We start from the raw sequence: 20,003 nt of genomic DNA on the forward strand, positions 1-20,003 counted from the left end.
CAGTGAGGATTTTTTGTGTGTGTGTGTGTGTGTGTTTGTTTTTGTTGTTGTTGTTCATTTGTTTGTTTTGGTGCTATTTAACGACAACAACAACAACAAAGTCATAATATTGCTTCTCTGGGAAAGAACGTACTTGCTAATTCAGCCACGGATTAACATAAAATTAAATATTACCATAAAGTGTGCATGAAGAAGAAAATAGAGTGATATGAAAAAACATAGGAAAAATAAAACACTGAAATTGCAGCAAATAGAATTAGAATCAGAATTGTAGAATCATTGGAAAAAACCTCTAAGATCATCCAGAAACAAATAAATTAGTGCTGGTCTTGGTCACCTTTCTTAAAAATAAGATCAATTCTGAAGCATAGTAACTTAATATTTTTTCCATTAAATATTTTAAATTGCACCTCCTCCATTACTACTTATCCTGAAGGCAAAGCAGTTTTTCTTAAGGACTAAATCTTAAGTATCTCAATGAATGCAGTACTACTTGTCTTTTCCTTCCTCTGGGAGTCAGCTCAGACACAAACTTACATTCAAATGTTTTCTGTTCTTGCAAATTTTAAAGCATACATTCTAAATAGCAGAGACTTGTGCTAGCTGAGGTTAATAGTTAACCATGCCCTTTAATTCCCTTGGAAGCACTCACTAGCTCACTTACTAGAAACCTACTATGCCCAAGAGACGCGTGTTACTGTGCTTGCTCACTTGATATTTAAGTGTTTCTGTTTCTGCCTGTCTCAAATGTTGGAGAATAGGTTTGTACAGACTCAAGGCTTATTGATGCCAAGGGTTTACTTACAATTTACAACTGCTTATAGGGACAGTTATCTGAATAGAGCAAATACTGTACTAACTTGCTACTGCACATGTGTTTCAAGGATTTGAAATTCAGTTCCTCCACTGTATTGTGGTTTTGTGTTTGTTAGGGTTTTGTTTTTTTCTTGTTAAAGGTCATGTAAATTTATACTGGGGTATAGATGTAACAGCATGTATATCAAACCCCTGTAATTGTCAGAGTTGAGAACATATAGATTGGCACACAAAATAATTTTAACACTTTCCTATTATTGTTTAAACAAGCAGATACAGGTTTTCTTATTAATCACTTTTAAGTTTTAATTATTAATTTTTAAACTGAATATGACCAGTGCTAAGTACTCTCAATTCTCATAGTTCTCTATGGCTGTACAAAGTCCTTGTCACTCAAAGAAATCTGTTATAATCTCTTAAGAGGAGTGAATCTAATTCTGAATGTGCTTGTAAATTATAGCCTATAATGAAAATCAAACCCTTTAGTCCATTGATCCTTCCCTGAGAATAAGTATGGAAACTGATCCATCCTGTCTGCACTCTAGATAGTTCTCTGATACCCTTGGGAAGTACTGATTGTAAACTTTTTAAAACTCATGTAGACTACGAAAACTTGTTTGCAACTCTTGAGAGATACATTAGAAGAAAGAAAATATCATCATGATATTTTCAAAATATCATCAACTGCATTTTCAATCCTCCTGCATTGGCATGTTTGCACAGAGCAGAATATACTAGGAAGGCTGTTACTGTTAGATATTGAAGGTAAAATAAAACAAAGACTCTTGGCAATTTAGAAGACAGACTGATTTTAAACTCACTTATACCTTCCTACATCATCAGTATAGGTTAGGAGATGACCTTCTGTATATGAGTTCTACAGAGAAGGACCTGGTGGTCCTGGTGGACAACAGGTTGGCCATGAGCAGCAGTGTACACAAGGGGCCAAGGAGGCCAGTGGTATCCAGGTGTGCATTAAAAAGAGAGTTGCCAGCAGGTCAAGGGAGGTGATCTTTCCTCTCTGTTCTGCTCTGAGTCCACATTTAAAATACTATGTCCAGTTCTGAGCTCCCCAGTTGAAAAAAGACAGGGATCTCCTAGATGGAGTCCATCAAAGGGCCACAAAAATGATAAAGAGAATGGAGCATCTCCCAGATAAGAAAGGGCTGAGTAACCTGTGTCTGTTCAGCCTGGGATAAAGAAAACAGAAGGAATCAGATTAATATTTAGAAATATCTCAAGGGAGGTGGAAGGCAAATGGATGAGGCCGGATTCTTCTCAGTGTTGTGTAGAGATAGGACAAGAAGTAATGACCTAAAAATTGAATGTAAGAAGTTCCATACTAACATGTGGAAACCTGTCTTTATGGCTATGGTGACAGAGCACTGGAATGGGCTGGCACGAGAAGATGTGGTGTCTGCTTTTATGGAGGTGTTCAAGATGCCTACCTGTGCAATCTGTTGTAGGGCACCTGCTTTAGCAGGGGAGTTGGACTCACTGATCATCTTCAAAAGCCTACAATAAGCTGAAGCTTAACTATTTCTCAACTGGCCTGAACAGAATCTGCATGATACCCTTGTATGGCATGGGAATTGAATTAAAATATCACCTCCTGCTCTGAAAATATTAATCTCGTGCAATTAATTGCTTGATATTGCTAGTTACAAATAACGAACAGATCTCACTATTACTTATTTATAATCTGACTTGTAAATTACAAATGTTGTACTCTATAACTTGTTTCTCACAGAAGTGAAAGATTGACAAATACTTGATATCACTGAAATATAGTTACTTATTTACAGAAAAAGAGCTGTTCAGTAGAACTGCCTTTATACTAAAACAGTGAAAATGTTGGATAAACTTTAACATGAAATAATGCATGATTTTACTAATGCAAGCACTTAACTTTAAATAGTTGATAGAATGTTTGAAAGTACACAAGTGACTTAGAAGTCTGTATTCCAGGACAATGACAAGCAATTAAATGTTTTTGAACTTAATTCCTAGAAATCTTTTTGCTCTGATTGTCATTGTAGCATTTTTTAGCACCACTGACCGTAAACATGACTATCTGCATTGTTAAATGCCAGCACCTGTAGTACTAAGTTTCTATTGTGACTTTCCTTTCTCATCCATTTTTTAAGCCTCAAAGTGGTTGAATCTGCTACTTTCTTTTGAAGTCTACTTCTTTTTATATATCAGAAAGTTTGGTGTCTGGATTTGATTGTGAAATGTTACTAGAAATCTTTTTCGTATAGCATTTTCATGAAATTTGAAATCAGCAGTGCTAGTTCAGTTGTTATTTCACTGAGATAAATTCATAGGTGCCATTGAAATCATGTTGCTAGCAGTCAGCCTGTGGTTGCAGAGTAGGTTCTTTACAAAGTTTTACTTGAACATAATCTTTGTCCATTTACATTGTGAAGGTATCCATTTTTGTGTTGCTGTTCCTATATCAATGAGTATCATGACTGGCTATCCCTCAGAATCTGTTCTTCCATTGCAAGTGTGGGATAAAGAAGATGAAGTTGAAGGAGCATAGTTTAAAAAGAGTACAATATCATCATTTTCATAACATAAATTGCATTCAAACGCTATGAGTCTTATAAATATACGTAATAATGTCAGGATTCAGAACAAATGCTTTAATTTTTCTGAAAGTTACCATTGACTTTACATTTGCTTTTAAGTCCAAAATGAGTGTCAACAGCAGAAGAATTAATTGATTTGTTAAGCAATGGTTTTATCCTATTTACCTGGCATCTGGACTTATTGGATAGATCAGCCATAAACATCGCATAGCATGCATATGGTGAATTGTATTAGACTGGTCTGAATTACTGCATAGCAGTACATTCTTCACATGTGGAAAATTTCTATATGTCTAGTAATATAAGAACAATTATACCTCAGTATCCTGTCCTCACAAACTACATGTAATAGACCGAATGCATGCAGATTTTCTGGAGAGAACCCTATAGTAGGGGATATTACTTTTATCAGTCTGTGTCTATGCCTTGATTAATTAATTAACATAATTTCTCTGTGAAGTGTCCTAAGCTTCTCAGGTAAAAACATACCATACCATTGAGTAATTTGTGGGAAATATCTGGATTTGTTAATATTAAGTGCTTTTTATGATAGTACACTTGCATGTTAAATATTGCATAGTGTTTTCTGGCAATTCTCTAAATATATTTATGTAAATCCAAAATACACAAAATCCATAAGTCGTTATGTTAATAAAATAAACTTGGCAAGTCAGATATCTGCTTACTCTTTTCTTGCTATTTCTATTTTTGCTTTTGGCTTATTTTGTCTGGGGAGCCCAGAAGTGGAAAGAACACTTCAGCTGTGGCCTCACCAGTGCTGTGTATAGGGGCGGGATCATCTCCCCACTGGCAGTATTCTTTCTAATGCAGTCCAGGATAGCAAGATACTTGAAGTGAACACAAACCAAAACGTGGGAACTTCTGTCTGAATACAAGGAAACACTTTCCCTGTGTGAGTGAATGAACATTGGCACAGGTTGCCCAAGAGTTGTGGAGTCTCCCTCCTTGGAGACATTTAGAAGCTTCCTGGACATTGTCCTGGACAACTTGCTGTACATGGGCAGGACGAGGTGACCTCTAGAGGTCTCTTCCAATGTCAGCCATTCTGTGATTCTATGATTTCTAACAACAGGCCTCAAATAGCAAGAACACACGCACACACAAAAAACACTAAAAAAAAAAAAAATAAAACAGACTTTCCATGTTTTTGCCCTTGATATTATACAACAAACTTCTGACAATTGATGCTCATCTGTCAAAAGGGAGAAGGGAACCAGCTGGATTATGACCATTGTTGTCTCTAGTGCTGACCCAAAAATCAATATATCAGTCACAAAGGGAAGTTTTCAGTTAAAAGAAAGATGGGAAGTACAAGAATGGTGTATGTGAGGAAAAAAAAAAAACAACAAAACATAAATGTTCCTTTATTTAAATATATTTATGCAATATGGGTTTGTACAGATTTATTCAATTTCTTGAAAGGCTATACATGTACATTTTAGATAAATCTGTGTGAAAAATTATCTTCTGTAGGATTCAGTAGGGAGAGATTTCCTATTCAATAAAAATCTCAGTGCATTAGGTCTTTTTCTTTTCTTTAAGATTAAAATTTGATTATGACAGAAAAAAAAATGAATTAAAAACTTTTTTTGAAAATGTTTATGTTTTATAAAAATGCCTTGCTCAGTTCAGCTTAACATACAGTTAAATTCTGAATGAGAAAGGCAAAATATTTTATTTTGAAAATGTCAAAGAGAAATGTTTTAAAGTCTAAAAATACTTCTTTATTGTTTCACAAAAGTTGAAATAAACATGTCTTGTATTACTTTACCCTGAAATCACATTTTAAGTATCACATCACTTGCAGGGAAAAGAATTCAGACCAGTTATAATGTATTTAGAAATATCAATGTTATTGAAAAATACATTGTTGAAACAGACATACTTTAAAATATTTTATGGAAATATAAATCTACTGCAAGTGTTTTCATCTGTGTAGGAGAAATTTCAGACATTTGTATACCTAAAAGAACTGCTCTTTATGTTATTTAAAATGGGATGGAAAAACATAGGAACATAAAGAAAACCCCTTACATACTTTTCTTGGGTTACAACAAATGTAAACAAATAGGATAGTTTTTCAACACCCTAAACCTTGTTTTGATTTAGATGTGATTTATCAGATATCTTTGTGTGTGTCTTCAAATATCTACTTTTGCCATGTTGTTACATGTTTATTGGGCAGTTTAGGTGGAGTAATTAATCAATAGTGTCAAAAAATGTTCCTCCTTGTTTCTTCTAGGACACAAAGAGAGAAAAGAGTAAATGTAGAATATATTCTTGAAGTTTCTGTAATGTCTCCAGTTTTATTCTTCTCACCCACAAGTTTGTTTTGTTTTTTGTTTTGTTTTGTTTTGTTTGTTTTTTTACTGCATTTACTTGCAGACTCACTTTGAAAACAACTGAAAGATCTTTTGCATTTGAGCATATTGCTGTGTTTCATATGCAACACTGAACAGATTAAGTCAATGTTATGTTTGAATATTTCTAACTGCTGGCCAGATACCTATGTCTGGGTTTTGTTACAATTTTCAAAAAAAACAAACAAACAAACAAACAAACAAAAAAAAACAAATAATAAATATGGAAGCCAACAATATCCTCTGTGTTTTAGATTCTTAGGTCTATTGCAGCCTCTAACAGGAATTTTGTTTATTCAGAATACTATTACATTACATTAATTGTCATGTCTATTTCTAGAAGTTTCTTCCATAAACTTTCAATGTTTATTTGCAAACTCAGGGTAAATACAATATAGAAAAGTAGAAGGTTAATCATTGTCTTGAATTGACAAACTTGTTAAACACTGCCGAAGCAGTGTTTGAAGGCATGAAATCAAAAATAAATAAGAAAATAATCAGTCAACATAGTCCTGAATAAGTTATAGACTGAGTTATATACAGACTACAGTTTTGCCTCTGTTTTGATCCAATAACTATTATCACATGAAAGAATCCAAGAAAGCATAAGATAAAGATATCAGGATGAAGTCAACTATAATAAATTTATTCAAGTCTCCTTTAAAGTAGTGCAAGTATTGAATTATTTTTTCACTTTAAAATTCTTGAAGTATTAGTTTTTTTATTAGTTTATTTTATTTATTTATTTATTTTGGAAGGGAGTTCAGCTCAAAATTTATTTCCCAACATATGTCCAGGTTTACTTTTTTTTTGTGCTGAAGTGAAAAGACAAAAATCTTATTCTACCACTTATCAAGAAGAATTTGTGCAAACCTCAAATGTACATGTTTATCCTTTGAAAGAAACAGAAATCAAGCTGATACAGTGCTAAATATTCTTCTTGTTCAGTTGACCTAGTGGCAGCAAGAAAATTAACCAAATGGGAGAGCTACGTTTAATTCTGGTCTTTACAACAGAGGGCTGCTGTTGGCAAGATTGTTGCTTTATTTTATGGAGCATTGACCAGATAGTGTTTTCACTAATACCAGCTGGCTTTATAAACTGCATGCTGCCTTATCCAATAAAGATCCCAGTATCTGCAGCCATGACAATACTGTTGCCCATTACACAGTTTTAGTGGAAAAAAGCAAAACAGCTTGATATAAATAGGAATGGAACAAATGTGTGAAGTCAAACAAGAGTACATTGATTTGTGTAAACTGGGAATTTGACCTCTCATTCATTCACATCATAAAATTAAAAATGAAAAAAAATAAAAATTAATCATGAAAGTTGCAAAGTTCAAAATGGAAATTGCACATATTCATCTATAATGCATTGTATGAATGGGAATGGAGAACACTTAAGCTTGAGAGCAACCTTCTTCTACAAGTCTTTCTGAACTCACTTAGGAGACTTCACACTTCAACATAGTTTGCATGTAGATATAAAGAATGGTGGTGATTTAAGAATGGATACATTTTCCAGAAAGGCTATTTCTTCTGTGTTCAGAGAGGAAGTTTGTAGAATTGTTCTTTCCCTAGTGTTTCATAAAAGTGATTATCTCCTAGGAGAATCCCAGTATTGGCTAAGAATGTGCTTTGTCAGAACATGCAGGTCATTCTGACCAAGTGGGAAATGACAATTTTGGATTTGATGGAGAATTTTTATATTTTTATAATTACCTTATGAATTATGTGATATTTTCATTATGTGATTCTGATTTCTTTCTAACTTATGATATTGTAAAAACTGTGTCTTTTAATGAAAAAGAAAATCTGATTTTAGTTATGTTTTGACTAAATAATTTGGTTACTCTTTTTCTGTAATCATCCAACCTAAACCTATTGAAAAGCCCAAATATTATGTTCCGCATGACTCTGTGCAGTAAAAGAATAAACTTACACAAAGAAAGGTGTTCAGTCAAAATTGCAACATGTCTACATGTGAAACCACCTCGTAGGAGAATGTTTATTTCAACTTAGCACCTTTATGCTACATTTTAATATAAAAACTTCTTTGGAACTGATAGCAAGCATTTGAGTAAGTCTTTTGAATTACAGTCACTTCATTAAACAGATTCTTAGTTGAGTATTTGAAAAGGAACGTAATGAGAATGAATGTGGTTCTCTGAAAAGACAGTGCTGACTACTTTTAATCATCCTTCGCTCATGGTACACTTCTGTTGGCCTGTGTTTTCTTTTAAGAAATACATCAGTCTTCTTTTTCCTTATGACCTTGAAAACTGCCCATTTAGTTGATAGCTTTGGAATAAAATAACATAAACTCCATTTCTTGTTTTAGAACTTTGTGTCTTGAATATTGTACTCAGTGCAAAATTTTGATTCCTGTAAATATGTGATTGGCAGGTTGCTAAGTGTCTAGAAAAAAATATAGGTTTTAATGAATGGATTAGATGTCATCCATTATCAGATGCATAACAGAATGTATCATAAATCCTTTTTGTTGTATCTGAAGTATGCATTGAAAACCAGCCATATATCAAGCCAAACCCATATTCCTTTCTACTATCATATTTTTTGGATGCTTAAAGAGACTAATGAAACATTAGCTCTTGTAAATGCACATTCTTTATAATCAAAATTCATGCAACTTTCCCTCGAGGTGAGAAAATAAAACATAATATATGGAAGCATTTTAGACAGCTTTTTTCTCTTCTGAAAATGTCTTGGAAGGGACTGGACTATATGTCCTCCAAGAGGTTCCTTCCAATCTCAACTCTTCCCTGAATCTTTTGACAGGGAATCCTTGTGCCATTCTGTAGTTATAATTACTGAAATACATGTTCCATTTGTCAACAGTCCAAAATACTTTTTTCATAATTAACATTTTGTTACATAATGATGGATATCACACTTGGTGTTTTAGACTTCAATTCTGCTGAATTCATCACCACCAATTTTACAAATGTAACCACATTTTTAACGTGAGGAAGTGTTCTTTTTTATGCTAATTGGCTCCAGAATGCTTCAACTTTCTTGATTATTACAGGTCAGTAGGGTGCTTATGAAAATAAAACCACAAAATTTTATCAACACTTCAATTAACTATTTTTATTATGAAACATAATTTTATGTTTATATCTTATAGTATTTTATGCATAGTAATTTTATTGCTATTCATACACATAACTTCAGTGGTTTTGTTAAGATTAGAATCTTAAGAGGTAACTTCTAAAAGTTGTCTATTTTTGTCAAAGTTGGAAGGGAAAGGTAAAAATTATTTTTATTTGGAATGCGAAAATGAAAATGAAATTGCACACATAGTAATAATAGAATAATAGTATAATAGAAGTATGGCTATTCAAGTAATAAGTGCAGTCCCCACTGTTGTTTTTCAGCCTTTTCCATGCTTTTGTTATTAACTGGCTGTAGCGTATATCTGTTAATACATACCAGATTTATTTAACTTAAAATTTATTTTTGTAAAAATTTATTTGCTTTAAGGTAGTTCTTCCAAAGATAGCAAAGTGCATTATTTGGGGATGACAAGAAGATGAATTTCTGTAGTTTATATCGAATATGAACTAAAGTATTAAAGAGAAGTTACCAAAAACGCTGTATAGAGCATGAACCTATAGACATATTGTATACTGTTTTGTAATTATAAATATGTATATGTATATATACATAGCTACATGAAATCAAATGTATGCAGGACCTCAAGTGATAAATGTGTATGGGTGAGTAATGTTTAATTGGACTGTATCTACCATACCCATTTTGACTCAGTAAAACAAAACAAAACAAAGAAAAAAAACAATACCAGCAATTAAAATAAATAAATACATAAATAAATAAAACGCCTCCAGGAAAAGAGAAGCAGCTTTTCCAAATTTGCTAAGAAAAAAGAAAGATAGGATTACCAAAGTGGAGAAAATTTAGTATATTTGCCTTTAAGAAGATGTAAATGTAGGTATTGAGTGGAAGAGATCTTTAAAATCATCTAGTTCCAAGCCCCCTGTTATAGGCAGGGACACCACTCACTAGATTAGGTTGCTCAGAGCCCCATCCAGCCAGGCCTTGAGGGTGAGGGAATTCACAACTTCTCTAGACAACCTTTTCCAGTGTCTTATTTTACATTTGATTGCACTTGAGAAGTCAGAGTAATTCTCATTCCACTTTCTCATACAAATAAATAAATAAATAAATAGGTAGATAGATATAAAAAGAGAGCACTTCAGGGTCACAGACACATGGTTCTTATGATTCATGAAGATTGGTTTACTGATGTGATAACTTTACAATAAATATATTTTCGTAAGAAGGCAAAATAGCATAATGGAATTATTTCAACCCTCTGTCAGAAATTCTCACTTCTTGAGTTCTTTATGCTCATCTTTCAACAGCTACCAAGAAGAGCTCTTCTGAAATGCTTAGAATGTTGGCTTTGCTTAAAAGCCATGTAAATGTTTAATCTTTGTAAATGAACTTTTGTCTTATATTTTTATAAAAAGATTCTATCAGAAGAGTACCGTATCTTTGAGAAGGGGATGCTTTTCATATTCTTGATGTCTTCTCTGTTAATGTTTACTTGTAAAAAAAGATGAAAGTTGTAGAATCATAGAATCACAAGGTTGGAAAGGACCTGCAAGATAGCCAGTCCAACCATCTTCCCATTACCATAACTACCACAAGCCACTAAACCATATCTCATAGATCCTCATCCAGACACCTCTTGAACACTGACCAGGATGGAGACTCCACCACCTCCTGGGGCAGGCCATTTCAGTGCCTGACCACTCTCTGAGAAAAAAAATTTGTTCTTATGTTGAATCTAAACCTCTCCTGGGTCAACTTGTCACCATTTCCTCAGGTCCTGTTTGTTGCCTGGGAGAAGAGACCAAGCCCCTCCACATCACAGCCTCCCTTCAGGAAGTTGTAGATTGCAACGAGGTCTCCCATGAACCTCCTCTTCTGCAGGCTACTCGCTCCCAGCTCCCTCAGCCACTCCTCGTAAGACTTGTGCTCCAGACCCCTCACCGGTTTTGTTGCCTTTCTCTGGACACATTCCAGGGCCTCAATCTCTTTCTTGTAGTGAGGAGCCCAACCAAAACTGAACACACAATACTAGATGTGCAGCCTCACCAGTGTTGAGTACATAGTGAACACAGCCATGATATTAGGCTCTGAGAAATCCTTTATTTATTTATTTATTATTTTATTTTTTTATTTCTTTTCTGATTCAGAAAGGAAAATTTAATGAGGAGTGAGAGGTGATATTTGAGGAAAACACTGAACGTAAAAGGAAAAATATATGTTTGAAGAAAGTAAAGATACCAATAATGTAAAATGCCTTGGGCTTAGGCAAATGGATATTAGTAAATTTGTGTTTCATTTTTATACAGAACAAACTAAATATGGTTCTGGTGCATGACAGAGCTCACAAGCTACTGAAACTCAAATTAATGAAAATATTAACAGTATGAAGGACGATAATGCTGCAGAGTGTTCCTGTTTGTAGAGTTCTTATTTGATAGCTAAACCAAGCTCCTTTCATCGTAGATGAGCTTCTAATATCGTAATATTTTATTCAACTTCTGTCTGAAATTGCAATTATTACTATCTTCTGCTGAGTTTATAAGAAAAAATGTTGGTTATTCTTGTGTGTTTCTCCTCATCTCCTCTCCTGTTGTAGTACTTGTCTCAGGTGTTTCAGTCTTGTCATTGAAAAATAATGCCTGTTTAATTTTGTTTCCTGTCAAGATTATATTAACCACAATGATAGAAAGTATGAACAGTAGAAACATGTGATTTGAATGGAAGAAAGAGTTGTGTGGGTTGAATCTATTCAAGCAGAATAGTAATTGTTCATTAATATTTTGTTTGTCTTTCAACAAAATTCCAGCAATTAAGAGTGAATAGAAAGAAAAGGATAATGACTCATTTTATCAAAAAGGCTTGAAAAAACTCTTTGAACTTGCATGATGAGTTGATTTAACTCTACCTTATACATATCTCAGAGTTGCTGTGTTAGTCTTGACATTGACTCTGTGAAGCTAGCAGGAATTATAAAATTATTTAGGTATGACTCATCACTGTTTTTTTCTGTTCTTTGGCCCACACTCAAATACAAAAGAAAAAAAAAAATCATTTTTAAAAATAAGAACAGTCTTTAATGTGAGAGTGGAAGTACGCTGGCAGAACAGAGTGCCCCGGGAGACTGTGGAGTTTCCATTCTCAAAGGTATTTAAAACCTGACTAGGCAAGGCCCTGTGCAAAGTGTTGTAACTGACTCCACTTTAAGCAAGGAGGCTGAACTTGGGTACCTCTAATAATGCCTTCCAATGTAATCTGTTCTGTGCTGTTCTGTGAAAAATCTGAACTAGACAGTTCCTTGGTCAGCTTAAATCAAAGCCTAACATATCACATGTGCTTTAAAGAGAGAAGTCACCTGATTTGAATGAAAAAAAACCAACAAAACAAAACAAACAAACAAACAAACAAAAGACACCCAAGAGCTTTAATTGCTGATCTTGCAGGGGTTTGGATAATTCCCAAGATAATGCTGAGTGAAATAGTAGAACTCTTCAAAATAAGAAAGCTTGATTTAGCTGACTTTTCAGCTTGCACTAATTTTTTATGCTTCTCAACTTATTAAGTTGATTTGTGGATCGTATTTTGTAGTTGTTTAAAAAGTTTTCAAAATCCTGGGGCTGTTGAGGGGAAGGTGTTGCAGAAGCAGGAAGGTCTGATAGAAACTTGCCATTTTTTATCTAAATGCTAAGTAATGAAGACAGAATTGCCAACACTTATTACACTTGTTACACCTTGTTACTCATTGGTGTGTCTACTTTGTATCCGGAACCAATTGTGAAAAGGCTTGCTGAGGAAGGCTTGGTGGTGGAAACACTACTCACTGTTAACCATAAAAGGAACGTTTCCATTCCATCATTGTAATTTGAAAGAGCCAGGATTAGTATCTCATTCGGCTGTATGGATATACTGCTTTTCACCTAGTCTACCCATGGACTGTCCCATGGTCTCTGAAATTAGGGTTTTTCATGAATTGAAAGTGTAATATCATTTTACTTACTTACATAGAATTAGTCATTGCATACCATAAGTACTGTATCTCGGGGGGGGGGGGGGGTGGGGGGGGTGGGGGGTGGGGTGGGGGAAGTTAATATGGCATAATTGCAGTGATTTTTGTACTGAATTATAGAATCATAGAATTATAGAATGATAGAATAACCTGCGTTAAAAAGAACATCTAGTTTCAACCCCCTGCTATTTGCAGGTTCACAAGCCACTAGACCAGGCTGCCCAGAGCCACATCCAGCCTGGCCCAAGGATGGGGCATCCACTACATCCTTGGGCAGCCTGTTAGAGTACATTACCACCCTCTGGGTGAAAAACTTTCTCCTAATATCTAACATGAATCTCCTCTGTCTTGGTTTTAAACCATTCCTCCTTGTCATATCACTATCCACCCTCATAAACAGTCGTTGCCCCTCCCTTCATGTACTGTAAGGCTGTAATGAGGTCTCCCTGGAGCCTTCTCTTCTCCAAGCTAAACAAGCCAAATTCCCTCAACCTTTCCTATTAGCAGAGGTGTTCCAGCCCTCTGATCATCTTAGTGGCCCTCCTCTGGACTTGCTCCAAGAGCTCCTGTACTGGGAGCCCCAGGCCTGTGCACAGTACTCCAGATGAGACCTCACAGTATCTGAGTAGAGAGGTACAATCACCTCCTCTCTTTGCTGGCCATCCATTTTTTAATGCAGCCCAGAACACACTTGGCCTTCCAGGCTGCAGGCACACACTGCTGGCTCATGTCCAGCTTCTTGTCCACCAGGAGGCTGAAGTCCTTTTCCACAGGGCTACTCTCAAGGAGATCTTTATCCAGTTTGTATAAGTGCAGCACCCTGCACTTGGCCTTACTGACCCTCACTAGGCATTATTCCCTACTGCTGGCAAGAGGAGAAGAGAATATCTGTTTCATGAAGTACAGCTAAATCAATGAAGAAATGGTGATTAACTTTCAGGGTATAATGCAAGGGTGCCTCTTTCCTCTGTCATCTGATCTTCTCCATGGTAAGATGTAATTAGGAACAATTCTAAACTTTCAGAGGGATAAAATTAGCAGATCTCTTGTAGTCCTACTGTACAATGTTTGCTGTGAATCCAGTAAGGACTATCCTTAGTAAAGATTACTGTTGAATTAGTAAAGGCTAAGGATTGCTGTTTTGCTGGGGAAGACAGGCTTATTTGGGTAAAGGCAGTTCTACATCGTTGATTCACAGTGCTGGCAGATGGAGCTATGTTCATGTTGTGCACTGAAAATAGATAAAGCTAAACATAACCCACATAACCCTCTCCTTTCCTTGCATGGGCATGTGCCTTACTTTGTCAGCACTTGGAAATTTCTTGTGGCAGTTTTCCTGTGGAATGTTACTGACATCATTTTATCAATGGAAGCACAAAATTATGAATGTAGGCTATTACTTCTGGATAAAGTTTCATTTATATTTTTGCTATTATGATGAATGTCTGTTGGAAATGTAAGTCCAGATATCCACCTTCCATCTCTTTATTTCATCTCATTAGTATACAGTTTTCTCAAAAGTTTTATGGACTGAGATCTAAATGATATAGAGGTTAGAACTGTAATATTTGTACTGGCAGTAGAAGTAGAATACAATTAATATGCATATCATTCATCAAGTGGTAAAGGGAGCATAAATGTTTAACTCTCTGGCAATTTCTTCTAATTCCCAATTTAAGTTGCATCTCTGTTTCTTATAATAAGTGTGGATGGTGCAGAATGTTTGTGGCTCAGTGTGTCTTGGCTACAAGGTGACCCCAGGCAAGTGATTATATTTGGAAAAGGAGGCTTTTACCTCCTCCATTCATATGTGTGGTAAATATGAACGGTAGTCTTTGAATTCTTGAAAGTCCCCGGGGTCTCTAAGTGTCATACTCTCCAGTTATGTACAGTTAGAGCTGAAGGTGTGCTTCTCCTAGACGTAACCCAAATAAGGGGCAGGATCTCTGTATTTTAAGGATACATTCCATTGAGTTTAGCTCAATGCTGTGCATTGCTCTTACTACTTCATTGATAATCCGTACCAAAAAGTCCTTTAAACAGTGATTGGTAAACTATTTCCTTTAGTTTACTGAGTCTGATAGTTATCAGTTTACCATGTGTCTATATATACATAGATCTGTAGGGCCTTCCAAATACATCCTTCAGCGTTTTCTCAGAGAAATTTGGTAACAGACAAACTAAGCAATCTGTGGGAAAATTGAGAGCTGCCTCCTTAATTTGAATCTTTTCATAGTATCTCTAGCAGTTAATTTCTTATCTGAGATAAACTATGATATTCAGAATTAATCTGTGGGATAAGGATTAAGTAAATCTAAAATTTGAGAAGTTTACAAAGTTTGTATTGTTGGTTTAGAATTTAGTGATAACTGATGTGTAGCTACAGAGTTCAGAGTTTTATTACATGAAGTTTTGGTCAATTAGTTTGCAGCCCATCTACTGAACAAGATAACAGTCATTAGGTTATTTATCAAGTGATAATATAATATCTTGAACTCTAGTCATGTGGACATTTAGGATTCATTTTAATATATATATTAGCTGTCATGAATTTTCAGTGATAGGAATCTTCTTAAAATGAAACTTTGCTAAACACTTTAGAAATAGATGATCTTTAGTGTGTTTATATCATGCTAAATTTGTTTCAAATGTTTCTGTAATGTATATTTTATATATGTGCTCACTAGTACATATTATATATGTTTACTAATATGTTATAGTATACAATATGGGAGAGAACATACAAATAACTTTTGCTTGTATGAATTATTCCACAATTTATTTTACCATTCTTTTTCAAAGATATAATGTGTGTTTTATACTAGAACCTGTTTAAAATAAAAATGCACTTTTCTGTTAAGAACAAGCATATGGATATTCCTTACATACCCAGCTATTTTAACTAAAGCAGATTTCTTCCAACAAACATATGTATTTATTACCAATACATATTATTATATTAATACAAATGCTGTATGTAAACCCATAATTATATATCACCCACAGAGCCTGAAACCTTGGCTTCCCAGAAGTTAGAAGAGCCAGTGTGCTCACTAGAGAGACTGCCAAGTAGAAGACTGTAGATTTGTGACTTCTTGTAGCACAAGGCAGATAATTTGTCTTTTGTTTTTGGTGTAAATGGGGTGAAATTTTTGCCTGATGAAGAATTAGAGATAGGAGCCCTCTTGTGAAGGATCCCATTTACTCATCTGAACTGTTATGTAGGAATGTGTGCCAGGTGCTCAGATGTAGAATGTCTTGAAGATCCTTCTGAGGCTTATTCATCCCTCTCACTATTTTCTGTCTCATGCATCTAAGCACCAGTGGCAGTTCCTGAGGATGTGTTGACTGTATCGAGGCTGGCTACATGTCTCCAGCAGGAGAAGAGGAAGAGCATGTGGGATTAAGTGGTGTCTCCTCAGTCCTGACAGTGAAGATATTGGGAAGAACCAAATAGATCTCGTGGGTCAACCATTGGTTTTGTTGCAAAGGATTTTTGCTTTTAGATCCTTAAACTAGGAATGGCTTTGGAGGGAGAGTAAAACTCACAGTCAAGTAAGGAAGTGATAGGCAGGAATGGACAGCAAGGTATGCTGGACTGTGGTTGCAGGAGACGCTTCCATAATAATAAAACAGGGTGAAAGCAGGGCTGCCTCAAGCATGCCATATGTGCATAATTGCATGCAGATAGGGAAGCAAGCAGGAGGGACTTTAGCTCTGCATGCAGTCACAGAACTACAACATAGTCAAAATTACTGGGCTGATAAGAAAATAGTCATATTGGAAAGAAACAACAGAACATCTCAACAGATGTGAAATATTGTCTTTGTCCAGCATCTTTTCATGTACTTAGAAGTCCACTTTTGCAAAGTACGAGAAAAGAAATGACTGCTTCCATAATTAAAACAGCAACAAAGGTGGCAAAAGAAAGTCAGTTGCTCACCTCTAAAGCCATAATGACACTTTATATTCATTTAGTTATTTCTCTGAGGTAATTTAGTGTGTGTAAATGATCAATTATACAATACACAAACCAATAAAATATGAAAGCACATTGCAAATTACAGTTATTTTGTGGGACAGATTATTGCAAAATGGCTTTATATTTCCTTCATGATTTAAAAGCAGTATTAAAGGTTTTAACTTGGCAAATTGCATGCACTCTTCTGAGTACTTGTGGAAGAGTGAGATCTTGCTGAGAAACTATGGGGAAAAATATTAAAATTATATGTTGTATGTCTAGAGTCTTAACGTAGCAGTTGTGGTCGCCCTCTGTGCTATTTATTTATTTATTTATGCTATTTCCTCTTAGTTCAGTGAAAGGAGCAGCAAGTTGAAACTATTTTTAATGTGCTCTTTTAACGAGTGTTATTTGAGCTCTCCATTCATTTGTTTTGCTTTGCTTCTCTATTGTCCTTGCATTTGATGTAGTATGAAGTGTTAATTAAAATTGTTGTGTAAACACTTCACATTTGAAGAATATGGAACTTTAAAAGGTCAAACACTCACCAGAAGAATAGTAGCAATCACAAATATTAATTCCAAGTGAAATTCCAGCCCTCTACTTGTAAATCTAATGTGCTCCTCTGCTCTACAGGACTCGTGTAAGCATTTGTATTTGGTGTTTCCTCCCTTCTGGCCTGCATACATGTTTCCACCCTATAGTGACCAGATGTGTCAGTAGGGATGAAACATGCCCATGTCTTAACAGAGGTTTGAAAGCACATCTGAATATGATGGGAAGTTCTCTCGGACCTATAACTAATCTGTTCTATAAAACAGATCTGTCAGTGTTTATTTCAAAACATGCGTTCTGTAATATATATATATATATACCTGCACGTACACATTTTTATAGGTATATATATACATATAAAGATGTATATATCTACACAGTAAAATTAGGTTCTGTATTAGAATATCAGATTCTTTTCTGTGATTTTATAGTCTTTTTAGTCAGTAAATTATTTTTAATGTATCATTAAATTATTTCAAATGCATTATTACTTCTGAAGTGCAAGTGCAGTTTAAATTGTAGGAGAATCCATAGATTTCTTAATGAAAATCCTACCTACCTTCACTGTCCCCAGAAAAGTAACTTTCTAGATTATTCACCAATTTTTGAGTTCAGTGTTTATACTTCTTGAGCAGCACTTGTATCTCTCTTTTTAAATGAATACAAATCTATAATGGTCTACATCTGCACAGTCCCATTGGAAACTGGTGGTGTCAGCTGTGTTTGCAGTTTTAATTTAGTCATCTGGCAACAGCCTCACACCCTCTATCTCTAGGCACTGAATTTTATGGAAGCTGTGAAACTGAATTCCTCCCCTCCCCCCCCATCTCCACCTTTTTTGGTTTTGTTTTTGTTTTTGTTATAACAAAAACAGTCTGATTTCAGTCTGATTTCAGTCTGATTTCAACTAGCATCTCAAACCCAAGGAAAAATGCTTATGGATGTGCTGCTATGTTGATAAAAACAATATTGTTTACATGTGAACATTTATACACAACGCCACACCCTCTTATGCATACACATTCACATACTTTCAAGTACTTTTATGCATTTTGATATAAGCTCCATTCCATTTGTTTCTGTGGAGTAAAAGAGAAGCTGAATATGATTTATAAACAATTATAAAATACTTTGCTTAGCTCATGCAACTGTTTGAAAGGAGGCTATTCAAAACTGCATGATGGTTCTGGTCTATAACACTGAAAGTCTCCAGACATTCTGTCCAATGGCCTTTTAAGAACTGTACTTACTGTTTGATTTAACTTAGACAAAATTGTTTAATAAGTAAATGTTTAAATATTAGTTTGTTTAAGTCATGTTTTTAGAATCAGTTGTTCATAGACGGAACATTTCAGTGACATTCAGAATCTTTTCTCTTGCAGCCATTTCGTAGAGTGACGTTTTCTGTTGTGAGTCAGCCTCAGGACCCACATCAAGGGTCATTGCAGAGTTGCTATGACAGCGGTCTGGAGGAGTCAGAAACACCAAGCAGTAAGAGTTCATCAGGGCCAAGACTGGGTGCCCTTCCACTCCCAGAGGACAACTACGAAAGGACTACGCCGGATGGCAGTGTTGGTGAGGCAGAGCATATGGAAAATGGTAGGGGCAAACACGACATTCACACACATAATCTCACTAGCAAGTGATACTAAGTAGACTTTTGATAGGTCAGTCCAATAAATAAATAAATATATTAAATAGTTAAAATTGTAATTATTTTATTTTAAAGATTGTTAAAATACAGATATACAAAATAATGGGACATAACACTACTAATAAACCCAGAATTTTCTTCTGTTTATATGATTTAAAAACTATACTGCAGAAGCAGTTAAAACATTTAAAAAATACCTGTAGAAACCTGGGGAGATGGTAATTGAATTAAATTCTTTTTTTTCCATTTTAGATAAAAGAATTATATATTCTCTTTTTCTATTCTTCTTTGTTTATTTTTGTAGATTTTTTTTTTGTTGTTGTTGTTTTTTGCTTTTAAAAAACTACTTAGGAAATTTCCTTGAATGTAATTTGTACAGCATCAACAAAAAGACAGTAGGATTTTAAAACTCCACTCAAGAGAGTTGTCTTTCCCCCAAAATTTTGTATAGCTTGTTTCCAAAATAACACTGAGTGTCAAGTCCGTTCTTCAGTATTTAGTTAAGGATATTTCTTTCCTTTTCTTCATGCTTTAATTTGTAAAGTACTTTTAGAACATCTGATTTAATTCAGCATCTATTTTTGTAGAAGGGGAAAATGTTGAAACCTTATTTACACTCTACTAAATTTTCATTAATTACAAAATAAGTGTAATTTAATTCTTAACTTCTGTTTTTCTTTCTACCTAAAAAAATCTGGGGTTTTAAAAAAAAATCTTTTGAATTTGAAATATATAAACACTAATTCAATTATTGCATTTCTCTTATTGACCATAATCTAAAATTTGGTGAAGTCAGGCACTGACTTCACTGTGTTTCAATTTGCCCATAAACAATAAAATAAATTATTGTATGTCAAAGTATACAGATTTATTGCTAACCAATGAAATAATGGGTTTGCTAATCCAAATGGAGTTGTTGGATATATGAAATAGGGGTG

At 34.7% G+C, this 20,003-nt stretch overlaps 1 protein-coding gene across 8 annotated transcripts in view; it reads left to right on the forward strand.

Annotated features, from left to right (window-relative positions):
• Positions 1–20,003, forward strand: part of PCDH7 (protocadherin 7) — a 257,102-nt gene that overhangs the window by 105,792 nt on the left and 131,307 nt on the right. For 2 of the 8 annotated variants that reach the window (XM_072334493.1, XM_072334496.1), the window contains one exon: positions 18,794–19,010. The exons of 2 other annotated variants lie outside the window; for them this stretch is intronic. In XM_072334493.1, coding sequence (XP_072190594.1) covers positions 18,794–19,010 — 217 coding nt within the window. The remainder of the gene's footprint in view (positions 1–18,793; positions 19,011–20,003) is intronic. 4 more of the 8 variants (XM_072334494.1, XM_072334497.1, XM_072334498.1 and 1 more) reach the window with 2 other exon arrangements.

Source organism: Excalfactoria chinensis, chromosome 4, assembly GCF_039878825.1.
Source record: "Excalfactoria chinensis isolate bCotChi1 chromosome 4, bCotChi1.hap2, whole genome shotgun sequence".
In the NCBI taxonomy this organism is placed as follows: domain Eukaryota; kingdom Metazoa; phylum Chordata; class Aves; order Galliformes; family Phasianidae; genus Excalfactoria; species Excalfactoria chinensis.